The 20,000-nt window shown below is 43.8% G+C and overlaps 1 protein-coding gene across 2 annotated transcripts in view; it reads left to right on the top strand.

Moving 5' to 3' along the window:
* Positions 1–20,000, top strand: part of LOC308700157 (rho GTPase-activating protein 40-like) — a 37,322-nt gene that overhangs the window by 513 nt on the left and 16,809 nt on the right. For both annotated transcript variants that reach the window (XM_081381584.1, XM_081381585.1), the window contains exons 2-3: positions 9,070–9,323; positions 17,740–17,960. In XM_081381584.1, coding sequence (XP_081237710.1) covers positions 9,070–9,323; positions 17,740–17,960 — 475 coding nt within the window. The remainder of the gene's footprint in view (positions 1–9,069; positions 9,324–17,739; positions 17,961–20,000) is intronic.

The following is a 20,000-nucleotide window of genomic DNA, read 5'->3' as shown; positions in this document are numbered from 1 at the left end:
GCTGCTCTTGTTTGAATACTTTGTAAAGCTTGGAAAAGTTTTTAGAACGCTTTTAGAATGTTCTGGCAATGTTCTCTCAAAGTTAGTCCAGGGATTTTTAAAAAAATGCAACTGTTACGTTTAAAAATGCAACTGTTATGTTTAAAAATGTTACTGTTACGTTTAAAAATGCAACTGTTACGTTTAAAAATGCAACTGTTACGTTTAAAAATGCAACTGTTATGTTTAAAAATGCAACTGTTACGTTTAAAAATGCAACTGTTACGTTTAAAAATGCAACTGTTACGTTTAAAAATGCAACTGTTATGTTTAAAAATGTTACTGTTACGTTTAAAAATGCAACTGTTATGTTTAAAAATGTTACTGTTATGTTTAAAAATGCAACTGTTACGTTTAAAAATGTTACTGTTACGTTAAAAAAATTTCAACTGTTACGTTTAAAAATGCAACCGTTACGTTTAAAAATGTTACTGTTACGTTTAAAAATGCAACTGTTACGTTTAAAAATGCAACTGTTACGTTTGTGTGTCTGTGTGTTGTTAGCTATCGGCGCGTAAGCGCAGCAAGTAAACAGTGAACAGCGCTCGTGATTCTTTAGCTCCGCCCACACAGCACGCCTCCAGCCGCTCGTTTTTTTCCGGAAAGACTCGGTACAGCCTATCTTTCTTTTATAAATATAATAAAACTAAAGACTTTTTGGAGATATGAAGGATGCAATACTACTTTATAGGTACTCAAGATTAACATGAGATTGACTGAAACTGAGTGTTTCACCCCCCCTTTAAAAAAGGCAACTGTTACGTTCAAAAATGTTACATACTTTTTTTACTGTTGTGTTAAAAATGTAGGGCTGTACTCAACCAAAGAAAATCTTGGTCGACTGAAGTCCTGAAATTTTCGACTAAAAATCGACTAAAATCGACTAAAAATGACATTAGAAAAAAAAAAGTTAAATTAATTAGATGCGCACTGTGCGCAGTACTTGGTAGCCTTGTTGTCCGCCTAAATGAATTATAAATAGACCTAAACAACTAGTAGGCTATTTGCAGTATATTTCATCGTTTTTGACCTAATTATTTTGCACTGAAATGAGTCTGACACTCAAGTTTGTCAGCTCTGACAGCGCTGCATCACGTGCACCTGCGCAATATCATAGCCTATGATTTCCGAAAATAGTACTATGTTGTCAACTAGTGATATCATCACAAGAACTGTTGAGGAATATGCAACATAATTTAGACAATTATTTTTGTCATATGTTATAATAATAAGTTATAACTGTCAGACACTATCATTTCACTGTGCATGTCCTCGCACCGAGCGAGGCTGAACATGAGCTCAGCTTCGCAATAGACTATTAATATTAACTTAAAGCTTTTACTCTTAATAAACACAAAAGGCACGTCCACTTTAATAAAAAAAATAATATTTATTAAACAAACCAGATCAAGAGAAGAAACGAAATAAAGTGCATAACTGAAAAATAAAGCATCCTAGGCTCAAAACTAACACACCAACAGCACAGCGCAATTGCGCATTAGGCTCCAAATAAAAAATAAAAAAGTTAGGTTATCACACTAAAACATTGAAATATGCAAATTCTGATATGTTCATATAGCCTACTCAAAACAGACAGGGCAAGCTAACGCAGACAAGTGAGCTCAACGTTACCACTTTTAGATGATATGTCATGTTTGTCGTCAAGCTGTGGAAAACTGTTGCTTGCCAACTTTGCATTCGACCTTTTTCATGTTATCAATTTTAACAAAATGCTGCCACACTGTCGATTTCTTTGTTGTTGACATGTTAGAAGAGGACTGACTATTAAACGCTCTCACAATTAAATAAATAATATTCAGCATCAAACCTTCTATGCTCGATGCTCTCTCTTGGGTTGGACTAATCCAAAAAAGGTGAAAACAAGGGGGGTGTTTTGAAGACAGACTGTTACAGTGAAACAAGGGTACTCTGAAAACACCCCCATTAGCAGTTAGTGCTTTCCACCTGATGAAATAAGCGCCTCAGCGCGGCAAAACTGATGAAATAAACGCGGCAGAAAATCGACCAATCAGAATTTTGGTCGAACCAGAACGTATCGACCAACTAATCGACTAATCGACTAGGACAGTACAGCCCTATAAAAATGCAACTGTTACGTTTAAAAATGCAACTGTTACGTTTAAAAATGCAACCGTTACGTTAAAAAATGCAACCGTTACGTTTAAAAATGTTACTGTTACGTTTAAAAATGTTACTGTTACGTTTAAAAATGTTACTGTTACGTTTAAAAATGTTACTGTTACGTTTAAAAATGCAACTGCTACGTAAACATTTTTACTGTTACGTTTAAAAATGTTAGTTACGTTTAAAAATGCAACTGCTACGTAAACATTTTTACTGTTACGTTTAAAAATGTTAATGTTACGTAAACATTTTTTACTGTTACGTTTAAAAATCTTAATGTTACGTTTAAAAAAAATATTTTAGAATGTTCAGAGAACATTCAAAAGTAACATTCTCAGTATATTTGTAGAATGATACAGTGGAATGTTCCCTTTATGGTCACTTATGTATCAATAAAAAATGTTTTTAAACATTTAATATATGACACGTTTGAATGTTCAGAGAAATAACATTTTCATGGTTCATACAAAGTGCTTGAATTTGACGTTTTGAAATGTAAGTCCTGGAAAACTGCCATATTTATGAAAAGGTACTTGAAAAACGCACTTTATTTGTACTGTTTTGTTTTATTAGTTTATTTTTATTTATCTATTTACCTTTTTAGAATTTGAACGATAACAAAGATATTGTCTGATAAGTGACATCGCTGATTGAAAACCAAAAAAAGTAGTGTTAGAAAAGTCCTGGATTTTCATTTTACAGTGTCTGTACGAACCCTATTACAGTAATATCTGAATGTTCTTAGTAAGAATATGGATTCAACAGTGCATTTTCTTGCATAAGGAGTAAACCTGGTTGGTAGTTCAGTTCACATTACTTAACTATTGAACTCTGCAAACCGTAAGAAGCTTTCCGACTGAAATCTGGATTAAGAGTGTAACCAAGATCCTGTCAGTGTGTGTGTGTGTGTGTGTGTGTGTGTGAGAGGAATGGACAGAGACAGTGTGTGTGCTGCTTTACACTGGAGAAATGCTTCTAACTCTCAGTCGAGTCATAGATCGCCTTTACAATTACAAGCAGCATGTAGTGGTTTAATGTTGCAATAATCAAAACCAGCATTGTGCAAAACCATGCAAAATCGGTTGTTTATATTAATTAGGATATTGTTTAGTGTGAATGTATTAGTAATTGTGATTGATTGATTGATTGATTGATTGCAGGGTTCGTACAGACACTGTAAAATGAAATCCAGGACTTTTCTAGCACTACTTTTTTGGTTTTCAATCACTTATCAAACAATATCTTTATTATCTTTCAAATTCTAAAAATGTCAAATTCTAAAACTTTCAAATTGAAAAAATGCAAAGCTGTATCATATACTTTAATTATATGAGCAATATCACACTCATAGTCATGTGAAATGGCTCTATATCAATATCAGACGGGTGTGAAAAGATTGTTTTATAAATCAAATTAAACACTAATTTCACATATATTGTCTTCCAATAATTCAAGCACTTTTCGAGCACCTCTTCATAAATATGTTTTCAAGGGTTTTCCAGGACTTACATTTCAAAACGTCAAATTCAAGCACTTTAAGCACCTTGTGCGAACTCTGTGATTGTAAAAATAAATGATATAGTCTAATAGTCTAATATCATTAAAAGCATAATGTCTATAAGCTGAAGCAGCTTCAATACATGACCGTAATCGAGTTACTTTGAGAACTGTTATAATGGAAGCCAGAACCTTTAGTGTTCACACTTTTGTTCTCTCGCTTTATTAAAGTCATATTATTGTGTGTGTGTGCGTGTGTGTGTCGTGTGAAACAACAATGGATGTCAACATGTGGAAGGAGGAGGACTTTTCAGGTTTAAAAATACTCTGACGTTTTTCTGGCACGTCAGAGTAGCAAAACCTGAAGCAAAAACACAAGCCTGATCGTCTTCATTCCATGATGTGAAGAATCGAGAGCTGGTTAATGTGTGCGATTCAAACTGTGTGTGTTTAACACTCCTGGAGTTTTAATGCACACTTCATTATTCACTATGAGGAAAGAAGCAGCAGCCTGAGAATAAACAGAACAATGAAGTGTGTGTGTGTGTGTGTGTGTGTGTGTGTGTGTGTGTGTGTGTGCGTGCGTCATACGGCTTCCTGTTACGCTGACCAGGAGGTTCTCTATGTGTGATATTGACAGATTTAATGCGAGATGACAGAATTGTGTTCGCACAACTGGGTTTGGATTCGTCCATAAACTGTCAACGTATAAAGAGAAATAATATTAAAACTAATGATTGACATCTGTGTCCATGTGCTTTTGTTTGATCAATATTTCAGGTAAATCTGTGCATTAACCCTCTGGTGCTCTTCGGTCATTTTTGACCGAAAAATTTAACGTTTTGTTTTTTAGTGTAAATTTCTTACTTACATTTGGCAGATGCTTTTATCCAAAGCGACTTACATTGCATTTCAAACTACACATTTACATTGTTATCAGTTCTTGCTTTCCCTGGGAATCGAACCCATGACCTTGGCGTTGCAAGCACCAACGCTCTACTGTTTGAGCTGCAAGAAGTAGCTACTTCATTGGAATGGTACGAAACTTGGTAAAGGTTTTGGCACTTGCTATGTAAACACACACACACAAAAAGGACATTCGAACAGGTTAAATGGTCCTGAAAGAATAGTCCCACTTAAGCTCCTCGCGGTCAGAAACGAGTTTCCTCTAGTGGAAGCGTCTGGAACTGCAGCCGAACAATATCTCACTGAAAGCTCGTTTACTGAGAGATCAGGCTCATATTTGGAACACAACTTGTTTAGATTTATGGCTTTGATTCTCTTGCAGTTTTAGAGTAAAACGTGATTTTGAAAATAAATATTTCATATAAAAATGTAATATAGTATTTTTGTGCATTTTTCATAACAATAAACGTAAAATTCTGTAACTTTTTAAGTTGACATTTTAAAACTGTTTTCACTTCAGCAATAATCTGCCAAGTGTCGTCTTTGAAGAGATCAAACTTCAGTCTGTTGCTCTAAAGCATTCAAGATTTACCACAGTTTAAAGGTGGAAATTAAATTTCAGGTCTATGCTCAAAAAGTGAATAAAAGGATTATAAATATAATTAGTAAATATAATTTAGTACCATAAAATCCCCTAAAATACAAACTATTAAATAAAAAAATTATCAAACTAAAATATAGTACATTTCATTTCATTGAAAAAAATAAATACAGTGCTATGCATAAGTTTAGACACCCATGCTAAAGTTGACTAAAAAGAGGAATAAAAAAATCACCTTTTGGAAATTGAACTTAATGCCTTAATTTAAAAAATTTGGAAAAATCCAACCTTTAAGGACACCAATTTTCTTTTTGAATGATTAATGTATCGTAAATAAATAAATGTTCTTCCTTAAAATACAGGGTGCATTAAGTGTGGACACCGCTATGTTAAATTCCCATAGAGATTGGCATGGTTTTATTTCAGTTAGCCTAATAGCTGGTTTGATTTGCATTGAGAGATGATCTTATGGAAAGTACCCCATGCCAATCTCTAGTTATGGTGAAGGCTATGTGATGATGTGGGGCTATTTTAATTCCAAAGGCCAAGGGAACTTTATCAGGATGCATAGTATCCTGGATCCATGAAGTAACTGGCCTTTAAAAATTAAAATCTGCCTGCCTATATGGTAATTTAACATAGGGGTGTCCAGACTTATGCACCCTGTATTTTAAGGAAGAACATTTATTTATTTACGATACATTAATCATTCACAAAGAAAATTGGTGTCCTTAAAGGTTGGATTTTTCCTAATTTTTTAAATTAAGGCATTAAGTTCAATTTCCAAAAGATGATTTTTTATTCCTCTTTTTAGTCAACTTTAGCATGGGTGTCTAAACTTATGCATAGCACTGTAAATAAATAAATTTTGTCGTATATGTTTGGCACTGTGCAATGTTTTTCTCCATTTTAATTACTTTGACTAGTATTCAATTTTCCTGCAGTGACAAATACATTTTTAAACTGGTAAACATTGCATGTGATCTCAGTTCATTTCAGCTCTTAAATACTGCATGAATATTGATTATAAAAGATTATAAAAGTCACATGTGGGTCAGAGGTTGAAGATTATTTTCATCACATCCATCTATTAGGTTAATGGTTTTGTTTATATGTGAAGTTATGAATGGCGTGTGTGTGTGTGTGTGTGTGTGTGTGTGTGTGTGTGTGTGTGTGTGTGTGTGTGTGTGTGTGTGTGTGAACGAGTCGGGTGTGTCCCAGATGAGCAGGTTTAGGTGTCAGTGATGTGGTATTGCTGGTTCTTTCCCTCCGGCACACACACACACACACACACACACACACACATAGCAGAGCACACACACACACACACACACACACACACACACACACACACACACACACACACATAGCAGAGCAGTGAGCCACTGATGAGTCGCGTCCGTGTGCATCTTCTGTTTGAAAGCGGGACATTTTTACACTCAGAACTGAAGAAGTGGAGCATAAAAAGAGCAAATCTGTTGGAGAATGAGGAATATCTGACGGAATATTCTAATTTTCAAACATTATTATTATTATTATTATTATTATTATTATTCATCTGCATTGACTGAGCTGGAAGTGAGAATGTACTTTACGGACATGAAGCCCAGGGAGGAGAATGTGGTGCGTTTGGTTCGATCTAAACCCCTCCAGCGCGGAAAACTGTGTCGACCGAGACGTTTCCATCTTTACCTGCACGAGCAACACTCAACCAGACACACACACACACTCACACACACACACACACACTCAACGCAGTAACAGGTACAGTCTTTACTAAACTCACTCTGAGAACATGGTTTACAGTGCGTGTGTGTGTGTACGTGTGAGAGTGTGTGAGTGAGTGTGTGTGTGTGAGAGTGTGTGCGTGTGTGTGTGTGTGTGTGTGTGTGTGTGTGAGAGTGAGTGAATGTGTGTGTGTATGTGTGTGTGTGAGTGAGTGTGAGAGTGTGAGAGTGTGTGTGTGTGTGTGTGTGTGTGTGTGAAATTGATCAAAAGTGACAGTAAAGACATTTATAATGTTACAAAAGTTTCTATTTCAAATAAATGCTGTTCTTTTGAAATTTCTATTCATCAAAGGATCCTGAAAAATAAAATGTTTCTTGAGCAGCAAATCATATTAGAATGAGTTCTGCCATTAAACACACATCGGTCAGATCAGTGGTGTGTATCCGTGTAAAATGACATCATGAGCTGAAGTGACGGACGTGTTTAAATCTCTAAGTGGTTTCAGCTTTGATTTAATCTGTGCATCTGAAGAGAAACTGCTTTAACAGCCGCTCTTCACTGATGTCCGTCAGCAGAAACTCAGTGTGTGTGTGTGTGTGTGTGTGTGTGTGTGTGTGTGTGTGTGTGTGTGTGTGTGTGTGTGTTTCAGTTACCTGCAGAAACTCAGTGTGTGTGTGTGTGTGTGTGTGTGTCAGTTACCTGCAGAAACTCAGTGTGTGTGTGTGTGTGTGTGTGTGTGTGTGTGTGTGTGTGTGTGTGTGTGTGTGTGTGTGTGTGTGTGTGTGTGTGTGTGTGTGTCAGTTACCTGCAGAAACTCATGATCGCCTCAAAGCGTTCGGTGGTCCTGCAGGAACGGAACAGGAAGTAGTTTGAGTTCTTCATGCATTATGAGAGTTTGTATGAAGGTAATATGATGCCATAAAGAATCGCATGTGTAGGGTTTGTAAAGGTTAAATCGCCTTTCAAGTGTAAGAAACAAATATTTGCAGCATGTAACTGTTATTCGTAAGTGTAATTCATGTATTGTGAAGCTGCAGCTTCATGCTAACGCAAAATAAATAGGATCTGTATTTTTCTGACTTCCATTTTTCTGCGCTTACACTTTTGGCACGTTTTTTCCGCACTAAAGTATTGCAGGCCTGTGAACAGCAATTTGTAAGCAAAAACAACAGAGTCAGGAACTGCAAAACAGATTGATCGCGTAAAAACCAACCTTTGTGTAAAAAAATTAAACTGATGCAAACGTCTAAATGACTTGTCGTGTGCATGGGGAAACAACGTTCCCGAAATAACCCGATTTGTACAGTTGCGTCTTTCTTTTTTTTCTTTCAGTTTCGGCACGATTCTCTCACTCACTGAGTTTTGCAAGCGCAAAGAGGAGGGCGGGTCCACCTTCTTCATGTAACCAATCAAATGAGCTTCTAGCTGATTCTCAACTTACTCTTATCTGATTGGTTCAATAAACACGCCAGTCACCAGAACACATCTTTATCTTCATTTGGCTCAGCATCGTTCTCGTGGCCGAAATGGTTCTTTTAATGCACACATACATGTTAAATAAATGTAGTGCTTTGTAAGTAATCGGCAATATTTTAAAATTGATGCGATGTTTAATAGGCAGCCAGTGCAGTGTTGACAGAACCGGGCTAATATGGTCATACTTCCTGGTTCTGGTAAGACCTCGAGCTGCTGCGTTTTGGACCAGCTGTAGTTTGTTTATTAAGCGTGCAGGGCAACCACCCAGTAGAGCATTACAATAATCTAGCCTTGAGGTCATGAACGCATGGACTAACTGTTCCGCATTTGTCAATGAGAGCATATGGCGTAATTTAGATATATTTATAAGATGGAAGAATGCGGTTTTACAGATACTAGACATGTGACTTTCAAATGAAAGATTGGCATTAAAGAGGTTCCTAACCGACGACGAAGACTTCAAGTGTGTGTGAGTCAGTTCTGCAGAAACGGCACAGGAACTAGTTTGAGTTCCTGGTTTAGAATATGCATCATGAGAGCAGCTGCATCAGTCACTGACACACACACACACACACACACACACACACACACACACACACACACACACACACATCTCTCGCTTTATCCAGTCTGGTGTTTCTTCCTCACCATTCTCTTCCTCTTCCGGTGTGTTTCAGGGACTGCAGCCTCAGAGCGATGAACGCTGAGTCCTGGACGGACCCTCAGGACCCGCAGCCGGACTCTCCCGATCTCCTGAAGCCGGGCTCTCCTGATCCCGATCCCAATCTCCTGAAGCCCGACTCTTCTAATCCCGATCCCCTGAAGCCCGACAGTTTGTGCCTCGAGTCCTTCTGGACTGAAGTGGAGAACATCCGGAGCAGCGACTCCGAGCCGGACAGCAGCCGCAGGAGAGACTCCCGACAGTCCGAAGGTACAGAGATGGAGAGACATGATGATGCTGTGAGATGAGACTGACACAAGTGTGTGTACGTGTTATTATTTAGCCTCCATTGCAAATCAGGTTTATTGGCAAAATGTACAGACTTTCAGCTGTTTGCAATGAACAAATCAAACATTACAAAAAGTAATTGAAATAGCTCAACACAACAAATGTTTCAAATGCTTTCCCCAAATTTAACTGAAAATGCAACTTTTAATGACTTCTGCAGTCTCAAAATTATTGACCCCTTGAATATAATCCCTCACAACAGCACAGATCTGCAGAACAGGTGTTGCCTCACTAATCAAGGGCTTCATTAGCTGCACCAGGTGTGCTTGAGCTAGAACACATGACATATCTAAACTGGCCAGGTTTGTTGAGAGTCACGTTTGACTGCAAGTTAGAAATATGGCTGAAGAATGGTCCAAAAAGTTAAAAGAAGATTTCATCGCCCTTCACAAACAAGGAACGGAATACAAAAAGATAGCGAAGGCACTAAATGTTCCTAGAGACACAGTTGGAAGCATAGTTTGCAGAGTTAAAGGAACAGTGGTTCCCTTATGAGAACGTTCTCTCGTACTGCGTTGCAAACGCTGTGGGAAAACTCCTTTTCTCGAGAATATTGAAGCCTTTATTTTAAAACGCATTGCTGCAGCACATGCGAGAGCTAGAAGCTCGCGTGAGCATGCTGATTGGCTTGTGCAAAGCAACTGCACGAACCAATGGCGGATCAGCAGAGGAGCGCGGACCAATCAGGGCGCTTGGCACTCTGCCAGAGTCAAGCGCGCGAAACTGCACGTGACAGAAGAGTATAAATATACAGAGAATCCGCCATTTGACAGATTTTATCTCCTTCAGCTTTCGACTCACCTCGTCGCTGATTCTCTCCAGAGTGAAGCCGCTCGTCGTCGAACAGCCTTCCAGCGGAACTGCTTCGCATCCCGGCGTCTGCCAGCTGAGCGTTTCCCTGTGGCATCCGACGAGTATCCTTTTGCAAAACTCAAAAAGAGCATTCTAAGAGAGCAAATCGCTGTTTTCACAGCGCGCGCCGTTGTTGCAAATGCCGCTCACCGTGTGTGATTCATGCGGGGTCTCCCTGCACGCCTCTGACACACACTCCCGGTGTGTTGCCTGCCTCGGTCCTGAGCACGCCGAGGCAGCACTCACTAAAGGCGGCTGCCTTCACTGTGACGGAATGCCTGTTGCCACGCTCCGTGCCAGATTTTCCGCCGCCTCGCTGAGTGTTCCCGCCCACCTTCCATCTTCGGCGCCCCGTGAGCCCCGTAGGAAGAAGCGGCGCGACCAGAGGCTTCCTGAACGTGCTCATCTCGACGAATGCACGCCGGGTCTCTCCCCGCACGCTTCGCCCGCGCCTTCATCTCCAGTCCTGTTCTCCCAGAGCGACCAACGCCCCTCTTCTGAAGCGGCAGGTCTCGTCTCTTTTGGTTTATCAGCAGAAGAACTGGACGACGCTGTTTCTATGGCGGCATCTGAAAGTGAGGAATGGTCGGGCTCCGCGGACCCCGCCCCTCTCTCTCAGCTGGATCCCACTGACACTCGAGCGAGCATCGACGCCGAACTCTTCCGTGTCATGTCTCGCGCTGTCGGAGAACTGGGACTCGACTTGCTTTCCCCAGCTGAGCCTACCAAAAGCCGCCTCGACGAATGGTACCTGCCGGGGCGCCAACAGGCCCCTCGTCAGCGTGCCGCCCCCTTTATGCCCGAGGTCCATGATGAGCTCACGAAAAGCTGGCGCGCGCCCTTTTCAGCGCGAACGCGCTCTTCAGCCTCTTCAACGCTCTCCACTGTCGACGGCGCTGAAGAGAAGGGGTATGTTTCTCTCCCTCCATTGAAGGAAGCGGTTGCCGCACACTTATGCCCTCCCACTGCTGGGAGTTGGAGGGCTAAGACCGTGCACCCCTCTAAGCCGTGCAGGACTACTTCGGCTCTCGCCAGCCGCGCTTATGCTGCCGCCGGTCAAGCCGCCTCTGCACTCCACGCTATGGCGACCCTGCAGGTGTTTCAAGCTAAGCTCCTCCGCACTATGGACGAGTCTGGCCCGGACCCAGACACCTTCAAAGACCTCAGGAGTGCTACAGATTTGGCGCTGAGGGCCACGAAGACCACTGCTCAAGCACTGGGCCGCAACATGGCTAGCCTGGTTGTCTTAGAGCGCCACCTGTGGCTAAACTTAACGGAGATCAGGGACGCTGACAAAACCGCCTTCCTCGACTCCCCAGTCTCTCCATCCGGTCTCTTCGGCCCTTCTATCAACGGCTTCGCTGATCGCTTCACGGAGGCTCAGAAAGCTTCAAGTGCTATGAGGCACTTCCTGCCCAAGCGCTCTAGCTCGGTCCAACGGCGCCCCAAGAGCACGCCGCGACCAGAAAAGCCCGCGTCTCAGGTTCCCCAGCCCCTCCCAGCGGCTGAAACCACCCGACGCCTGAAGCCTGCAAAACGGTTCCCGTTTCCCAAGCGCCAGGGCCCTCGACCGAAGCTCACGCTCGACCATGAGCCCAAGAAGCCGTCCTAACCGGCAGGAAAAGGGGTCCATGTCCCGCCGCGGCCGGACCAGCCCCGAAGATCGCTCGAGTGCTACTCACAGCTCCCTCTTCAGTTCAGGCGGCTGGAGCAGTTGTGTATGCAGAAAATGGGCCCGTCACATGTTACGCACCCCTGCACCCAAACGCTGTTTTAACAGCGACCCACACAGAGCACAAAACGAGCAAAATGTCTCCCCTGACCTCATATCAGTCCGAGCCCCCGTCTCTGGGCGTTCCAGATATGATGAGGCCTCTGGCTCTTCGGGCTCTAGCCTGGCAGGCTATCCCAGGAGTTTCAGAATGGGTGATAAACATCATAAAGCACGGCTACTCGCTTCAGTTTGCACGCAGACCCCCGCGCTTTCGCGCTCTGGTTCAAACCTCGGTCAGCAGCACACTGTGTCATGTCCTCCGCACCGAAGTGTTAAGTCTGCTAGCAAAAGGGGCTATCGAGAGGGTTCCTTCTTCTCTAAGCGAGTCAGGCTTTTACAGCCGTTACTTTCTCGTTCCGAAGAAAGACGGCGGCCTGAGGCCCATTTTAGATCTCAGACATCTGAACAAGGCTCTCATGTCACGGCCGTTCAGAATGCTCACGACCAGACATATACTGGCGCAAATTCGCCCAGGTGACTGGTTTTTCTCAGTAGATCTGAAAGACGCTTACTTTCACATTCAAGTGAATCCCCACCACAGGCCATTCTTGAGATTCGCCTTCGAGGGGCAGACATACCAGTACACGGTTCTACCGTTTGGACTGGCACTGGCACCTCGTACATTCACAAAGTGCATGGATGCAGCTCTCTCCCCCCTGAGACAGCGGGGAATGCGCATTCTAAACTACCTCGACGACTGGCTCATCCTGACTCAGTCAGAGGCGGAGTCACATACTCACAAAGATTGGCTCCTCAGCCATCTGGAATGTCTAGGGCTCAAGGTGAATTTTTCCAAGAGTATTCTGTTACCCAGCCAACGTATCATGTTCCTGGGGACAGTATTCGACTCCGTTCTTATGAGAGCATGGCCCTCCCCGGCCCGTGCTCTATCGATTCAGCGGCTCGCCGCATCGTTCACGGAGGGCTCTCATGCACCCCTCAGAACGTTTCAGAGGATCCTTGGCCTTATGGCCTCAGCATCATCAGTACTCCAACTAGGCCTACTGCGCATGCGTCCTCTTCAGCTATGGCTAGCACCTCAGGTGCCACCCCACGCCTGGCACTCAGGCCGATTGATTATCAAGGTGGATCAGCGCTGTGTTCAAGCCCTGGCCCCTTGGACGAACGCCAGCTGGTTTCAGCAGGGTGTGAATATGGGGGTGGTCTCCAAGAGGAGGGTTATTTCAACAGACGCTTCCAACTTAGGTTGGGGAGCCCTGTACGAGGGCAGGCCTGCCTCCGGCCTCTGGTCGAGCTCGGAGAGACGCCTACACATCAACTGCCTCGAAATGAGGGCAGTTTTTCTGGCCCTGAAAACCTTCCTCCCATACCTGGCTGGACACCACGTATTGGTCCGGACGGACAACATGTCAGTGGTATCTTACATAAATCGCCAGGGCGGCCTCAGGTCCCGCATCCTGCTTGCCATAGCCACCCAGCTACTGTTATGGGCTCACACCAATCTGCGCTCGCTCAGGGCAGCTCACGTGCCGGGCACGTTGAACAGGGGAGCAGACATGCTCTCTCGGGGCAAGGTTCCCCCAGAGGAATGGTCTCTCCACCCTCAGACAGTTCTCCTACTTTGGGAGGTCTTCGGGAAGGCAGAAGTAGATCTCTTCGCCTCAGAGGACAATTGTCACTGCCCAATCTTCTTTTCAAAGAGCAGGGATGCGTTGGCCCACGACTGGCCCAACCTCCCCCTCTATGCGTTTCCTCCGGTCTCGATGCTCCCTCAGGTCATCGAACGGATCAGGGACACGAAATGCGCAGTGCTCCTGATAGCTCCCCTCTGGCGAACCCAATCTTGGTTCCCGGGGTTGATACGGCTGTCTGTGACAGACCCTTGGCCAATCCCAGTGAGGCGCGACCTCCTGGCTCAGGCCAACAGGACCATCTGGCATCCCCGTCCCGATTTGTGGGCCCTACACGCTTGGCCACTCAATGGGTACCCCAGGACCTCCCAGAGGGCGTCCTGAATACTATCAAGGAGGCTAGAGCTCCGTCTACCAGACGCCTCTACCACCATAAATGGTCAGTGTTTTCCAGCTGGTGTTTAGCTCGAAACCTCGACCCACATACTTGTGAAGTACCAAGAGTGCTATCCTTTCTCCAAGAGATGCTGGATGCGGGTCGTTCCCCCGCCACTCTCAAGGTGTATGTAGCAGCCATTGCTGCACATCATGTATTGGAAGCCGGAGCCTCCTTAGGAAAATGCGACCTTATAGTTCGCTTCCTTAAGGGCGCCAGAAGGCTTAACCCGCCTCGGCCGCCATCTGTCCCAGCCTGGGACCTTTCTTTGGTTCTACGGGCTCTTAAGGGACCTCCCTTTGAACCACTTCAGTCAGCCGACCTAAAACCTCTCTCCCTGAAAACCGCCCTGCTTTTGGCACTGGCGTCAGTCAAGAGAGTAGGTGACTTAAAGGCGCTCTCTACTAGCGCTTCCTGTCTGGAGTTCAGCCCCAATGACTCTAAGGTCATCCTTAGGCCAAGACATGGATATATTCCTAAGGTGCTCTCAACTCTGTTCAGAGCCCAGGTTATTTCTCTGTCAGCTCTTCCCGCTTCAGAAGAGTTCAGTGATGCTCTCACACTCTGCCCTGTCAGAGCTTTGAGAATTTATTTAGAGCGTTCAGCCTCTTTCAGACAGTCTGAACAGCTTTTTGTTTGTTTCGGGGGCCGAACCAAAGGTCTTCCCGTCACGAAGCTCACGCTGTCTAGATGGATAGTGGATGCCATTGCTCTGGCTTACACCTCACTGGGCCTTACATGTCCCATAGGTGTTAGAGCTCACTCCACGAGAGGCGTCGCCTCCTCGTGGGCCTGGTCGAGTGGTGTTCCTATCGAGGACATTTGTGCGGCGGCCGGATGGTCCGTCCCGTCCACATTTGTGAGATTTTACAACCTAGAAGTTCCTGCTCTGCAGGCACGAGTTCTCTCTATCTAAGCTCTGGCTCTGCGGACCCAGGCTAGTTTTGACATTCCTTCTGGCACATTCGTGCGATGACCGGCTAGTCCGTTTCGTCCACATCTGTGAGACATTACAATCCAGAAGCCCCTGCTCCGCAGGTACTAATCCTCTCTAGCTAGGCCTTGGCTCTATGGACCCAGACTAGTTACGGAAATACCTATATAGGATATTTATGCGGCGGCCGGCTGGTCCGTTCCGTCCGCATCTGTAAACCTCTATAACTTATAGTACCTGCCTTGCAGGCATAAGCTGGCTCTATCTAACGCTGGCTCTGTGGACCCAGACTAGTTTTTGACTCAGACACTGGTTGTCATTTTGAGTTGTGGGACTCTTAAGACTGGCCTTGGCCCAGCTTTTGTCTGTTTGGATATCTAAGGGCCCGAAGATTCGGTCTCTTTATCCTAGGCTATTCTGTACTTCCTGGAGCTCTCGGTGAGTCAGATTGGCCAAAGATTGACAAGCACGGCGTTTTAAATAGTGTTCCCACAGCGTTTGCAACGCAGTACGAGAGAACGTTCTCGTAAGGGAACGTACTTGGTTACTTACGTAACCTCGAGAGTACTGCGTTGCCTTGCCGTGCTATTGTCTCTTATGGCAGGTGTCTTTTCGCTTCAGTCGATTTAAACCTGTCAAATGGCGGATTCTCTGTATATTTATACTCTTCTGTCACGTGCAGTTTCGCGCGCTTGACTCTGGCAGAGTGCCAAGCGCCCTGACTGGTCCGCGCTCCTCTGCTGATCCGCCATTGGTTTGTGCAGTTGCTTTGCACAAACCAATCAGCACGCTCACGCGAGCTTCTAGCTCTCGCATGTGCTGCAGCAATGCGTTTTAAAATAAAGGCTTCAATATTCTCGAGAAAAGGAGTTTTCCCACAGCGTTTGCAACGCAGTACTCGTTCCCTTAGCTCTAAGGGACCCGAGGTTACGTAAGTAACCAAGTACGTTACTCTACATGGATGGGGCAAGAAAAGGAAGATATCAATAGGCGCGTTTCCATTAAAGATTCGTGTAAAACTTTTGCGTTTTTTTTTTCTTCTAAATATCGATAAAAAACTATTGCGAAATGACAGTGTTTCCATTAACCGATGTTATGCGACTAAAACGTATTTTTTTTCCTCTCGCGATAAGTCATTCCAAAAATCATGGCAAAGGACGTTGGTAAGTTTATATATATCTCAGCCACGTACCGCACTAGACATTATTATTATTATTATTAGAAGGAAACGTAGGTGTGTTATCCAAGCATTAATGGCAAGGAAAGACCCTTATACTGTGAAGGGCACATATGAGGTGTTTCTGGGTTTTTCTCACTCATTTCTGCTTCGAGGTCTTGATCGTGGCATTTCTTTGAGGTTTAGAATCCAGTATTCCTGTATTTTTTTGTCTTTTATGAATTCAATAAAGAACTCTGTCTCGTATTCTGTCCAAACACACCGCGCCTACTAGGTCAGGTGACCTGTAAATGCGCAAAAACTGTTTCCATTGTAGTTTTGCGAAATATTCCTTTTTTGAATTGCCAGAAAAAAACCCTCATGCGAGCGTAAAAACTTTTTTGCGATAAATGGGAGTTTTTGCGAAATTGACGTGTTTCCATTGGGCGTATTTTCAATTCGCAATTTCAATTTGACTGTAATGACCGTAAACAGATTTCTGAGAAGGAAAACTCTCGAGTGACTGCAGAAGACAGACACTGAGGTTTCAGATGCACAGTAAGGCTTGCACTAAACACATGCCAGAATCCAAAGCTACACCATTACTGACCCAGAAGCACAAGGAAAGAGCTCAAAATCATATAAATAAGCCACAGAAGTTTTGGGATTCTGTGCTGTGGAGCGATGAAATGAACTTTTCGGCCCGATGGATCAGTGGTGTGTCTGGAAGAATGAAGCGTATGCTGATAAGAACACTGTCTACAGTTCAGCATGTGGATCTGTGATGCTCTGCGGCTGATTTATATCCTCTGGCTCTGGAAACCTGCAGCGTGTGGAAGGAGAGATGGATTCACTGAAGTATCAGGAGATCCTAGATGAAAATGTCATGCCGTCAGAGAGGAAGCTGAAGCTTGGGCAACATTGGACCTTCCAACAGGATAGTGATCCCAAGCATACCTCAAATTCCACCAAGGCTTGATTTCAGAAGAAGTCCTGGAAGATTCTACCGTGGCATCACAGTCACATGACTTCAACCCCATGGAAAATCTCTGGTGGGATTTGAAGAAGTTGGTTGCCGCACGCAAACCCAAGAATATTCCTGAACTGGAGGCCATTGCTCATGAAGATCCCTCAGAAACAGAAGCTGCTGTCTGGTTATACGTCTCGTTTGCAGAAGGTCAGAACAGCAAACGGCTGTTTTACTAAGTACTAAGGATGCTTGCCATGAAGGGGTTGAATAATTTTGAGACTGCAGAATTCATCAAAAGTTGCATTTTCAGTTAAATTTGGGGAAACCACTGGAAACATTCGTTGTGTTGAGCTGTTTCAATTACTTTTGGTTGATTTGTTTATTACAAACAGCTGAAAGTCTGTACATTTTGCCAATAAACCTGACTTGCAATGGAGGATGAATAATTTCTATTGCAACTGTGTGTGTGTGTATGTGTGTGTGTGTGTCAATGTCACTTTTATTTATATAGCACTATTAGCACTATGTGCTTTACACCATCTCAGTAAAAAGACAGATGAATACAATAGTATTATATACATTAATAATCTTGTGGCTCCATGTGTGTGTGTGTGTGTGTGTCAGACGGCGAGCAGGACGAGCTCTGGCTGCTGGATGCTGGTTTGTCTCCACTGGTAACCGGTGAAGAAGAGGACGAGGATAAAGCTGTTCTGTTGTCGACTCTCACTAAGACTCAAGCAGCAGCGGTTCAGAAGCGCATCGACTCGTACACACTCTCACTGCGCAAGAGGAACAAAACACCACCGAGACACGTCAGAGACGTCTTCACACACCCTATCGCTCAGGTAACAACACACCTACTTAAATACATTTTGGGGATAAATCTGTACCAGAAGTGACCAAAACCTGACAAAATCTCCATAAACCTCCTTTAGGGACGTCCTCATTTTAAAATCTGGTATAAAAATAAAGTAATTAAAGGGGACATATCATGAAAATCTCACTTTTCTAGTGTTTAAATGCTATAATCGGGTCCCCGGTGCTTCTACCAACCCAGAAAACGTGAAAAGTGAAACCCAGTAACTGTGTTCTGGTGAGTCTTTCTCTGCAAGCGTGTTATAAAATAAGCCGATCAGATTTCTTCCCCTTCTGACGTATGAAGAGGATCTTATTATAATATTACCGGCCCTTAATCTGCACGTTTACACACACCAGCCGACATTTGGTTCCACACGCGACAACAGAGACCAGTTCTAACGCACTGATAAAGATCCAGCAGAGCCTGAAGCTGTTCTGTGGTCGAGCACAGACGAGCACTGAACACTATTGACCAGAACATGTCACCGCTGTCTTATAAACACCTCAGGAACTGTGGACACTTGTGGAGAAGTTCAACATGATGATGAGATGATCAGTGTAACTCCACAACAACTACAGAAATGTCTCCACTAACATTCAGAAGCTCTTCCTGAGTCTCTCCGTAAGGCTGCACTCGCTACTGGTTATTCTGGGATTCTGGATAAGTGAGATTGGCCTGTTCTGTTATTGCCGGAGTTTCTGAAGCTCGTGTAAAGACTCCGCCCTCTTCTGAATGGAGGCGGAGCTAAAGCTCATTTGCATTTAAAGGGGGACACACGCCGACCATTTTTCCCGTCGTTAAACTAGCAAAAGTGGATTCGGACGCCCTAAGTGCGCTTTAGACCATGAGCTTAGATCATTAAAATAGGGACCTTTATATCCAAAACTCTTAATGTCTTATCACTCAGCACGACTCTTTCTGTAACTAGATGTACCGCAGGGCGGTACAAAATATGACCGCCACTCAGGCCTGCACTGGCTTTCCACAAAAATAAATGACGTGGAGCAATTTGGCTGTATTGCGTGTTTATGTATATACCTAAAAAAAGTAGTAGTATGTGCATGTCTGTGTGTGTGTTTGTGTATGTGTGTGTCTGTGTGTGTGTCTGTGCGTGTATGTGTGCGTGCGTATATGTGTGTGCGCGTGTGTGTTTGTGTGTGTGTGTCTGTGCATGTGGATTTGTATGTGTGTGTATGCGTGTGTGTCTGTGCGTGTGGATGTCAGTGTGTGTGACAGTATCATCCTAAACCAGCAACCCTTCGCTCAACACCACCATCTACAGGCCGATGAGTGTACAGTCACTAAATGTGCACATAAATGAATTTATTTTATACCCCCCCATGGATGAAATTCTACGAAACTTAGCATACCCCCAGAGGATGTCAAGTTAATCATACACATGAAATATGGTGCAGTTCTGAACATCTCAACTGAAGATAGGGGCGATTAAAGTAGAATAATATTGCATTTTCATTTTTTATGGGAGGGGCGTAAATCACAAATGAGTGATTATGGGCTAGGTTGATGTGGGCCCTTAAGACCAACATACCATAAAAATTTCTTCATCCTCGGTGCCACGGTTCAGGTAGTTATGTAGGAAAAACTGCATTTTTGGAGTTTGGGGGGGCCCAGCACGGGGGGGGGAGTGGCCCCCGGGGACCAAACGAAATTTTTCCGTAAAAGTCTAGTGGGGCTACATGCCCACAAAATTTCATGTTCCCCGGTGTTTCGGTGTCCCTGGTATCGTTGACGGAAAATTCAGTAAGGTGACAAAAAAAAAAAAAAAAAAACTTTGACAATCCCTATATGACCGCTTTCGCTAGCTACGCTAGCGGCGGTCATAATAAAACTATGATTTGAACTCTTTAATATTGAGATTGAAAGACATCATTCAAAAAAGTGTGTTGATGCCCCAGTGTTTTTTGTTGTATTAAGACAAAATCTGTGTTCAGAAATAGTCAGTCGTGGCATTTGTAAAGGCCTGTGTGTGTGTTCGTGCTCCACAGCAGACAATACCACACTCACG

This window comes from Scardinius erythrophthalmus (genome assembly GCF_964197995.2).
Source record: "Scardinius erythrophthalmus genome assembly, chromosome: 12".
Taxonomy (NCBI): domain Eukaryota; kingdom Metazoa; phylum Chordata; class Actinopteri; order Cypriniformes; family Leuciscidae; genus Scardinius; species Scardinius erythrophthalmus.
Note: the sequence above shows the minus strand (reverse complement) of the source record. Positions and strands in the feature narration are given on the sequence as shown.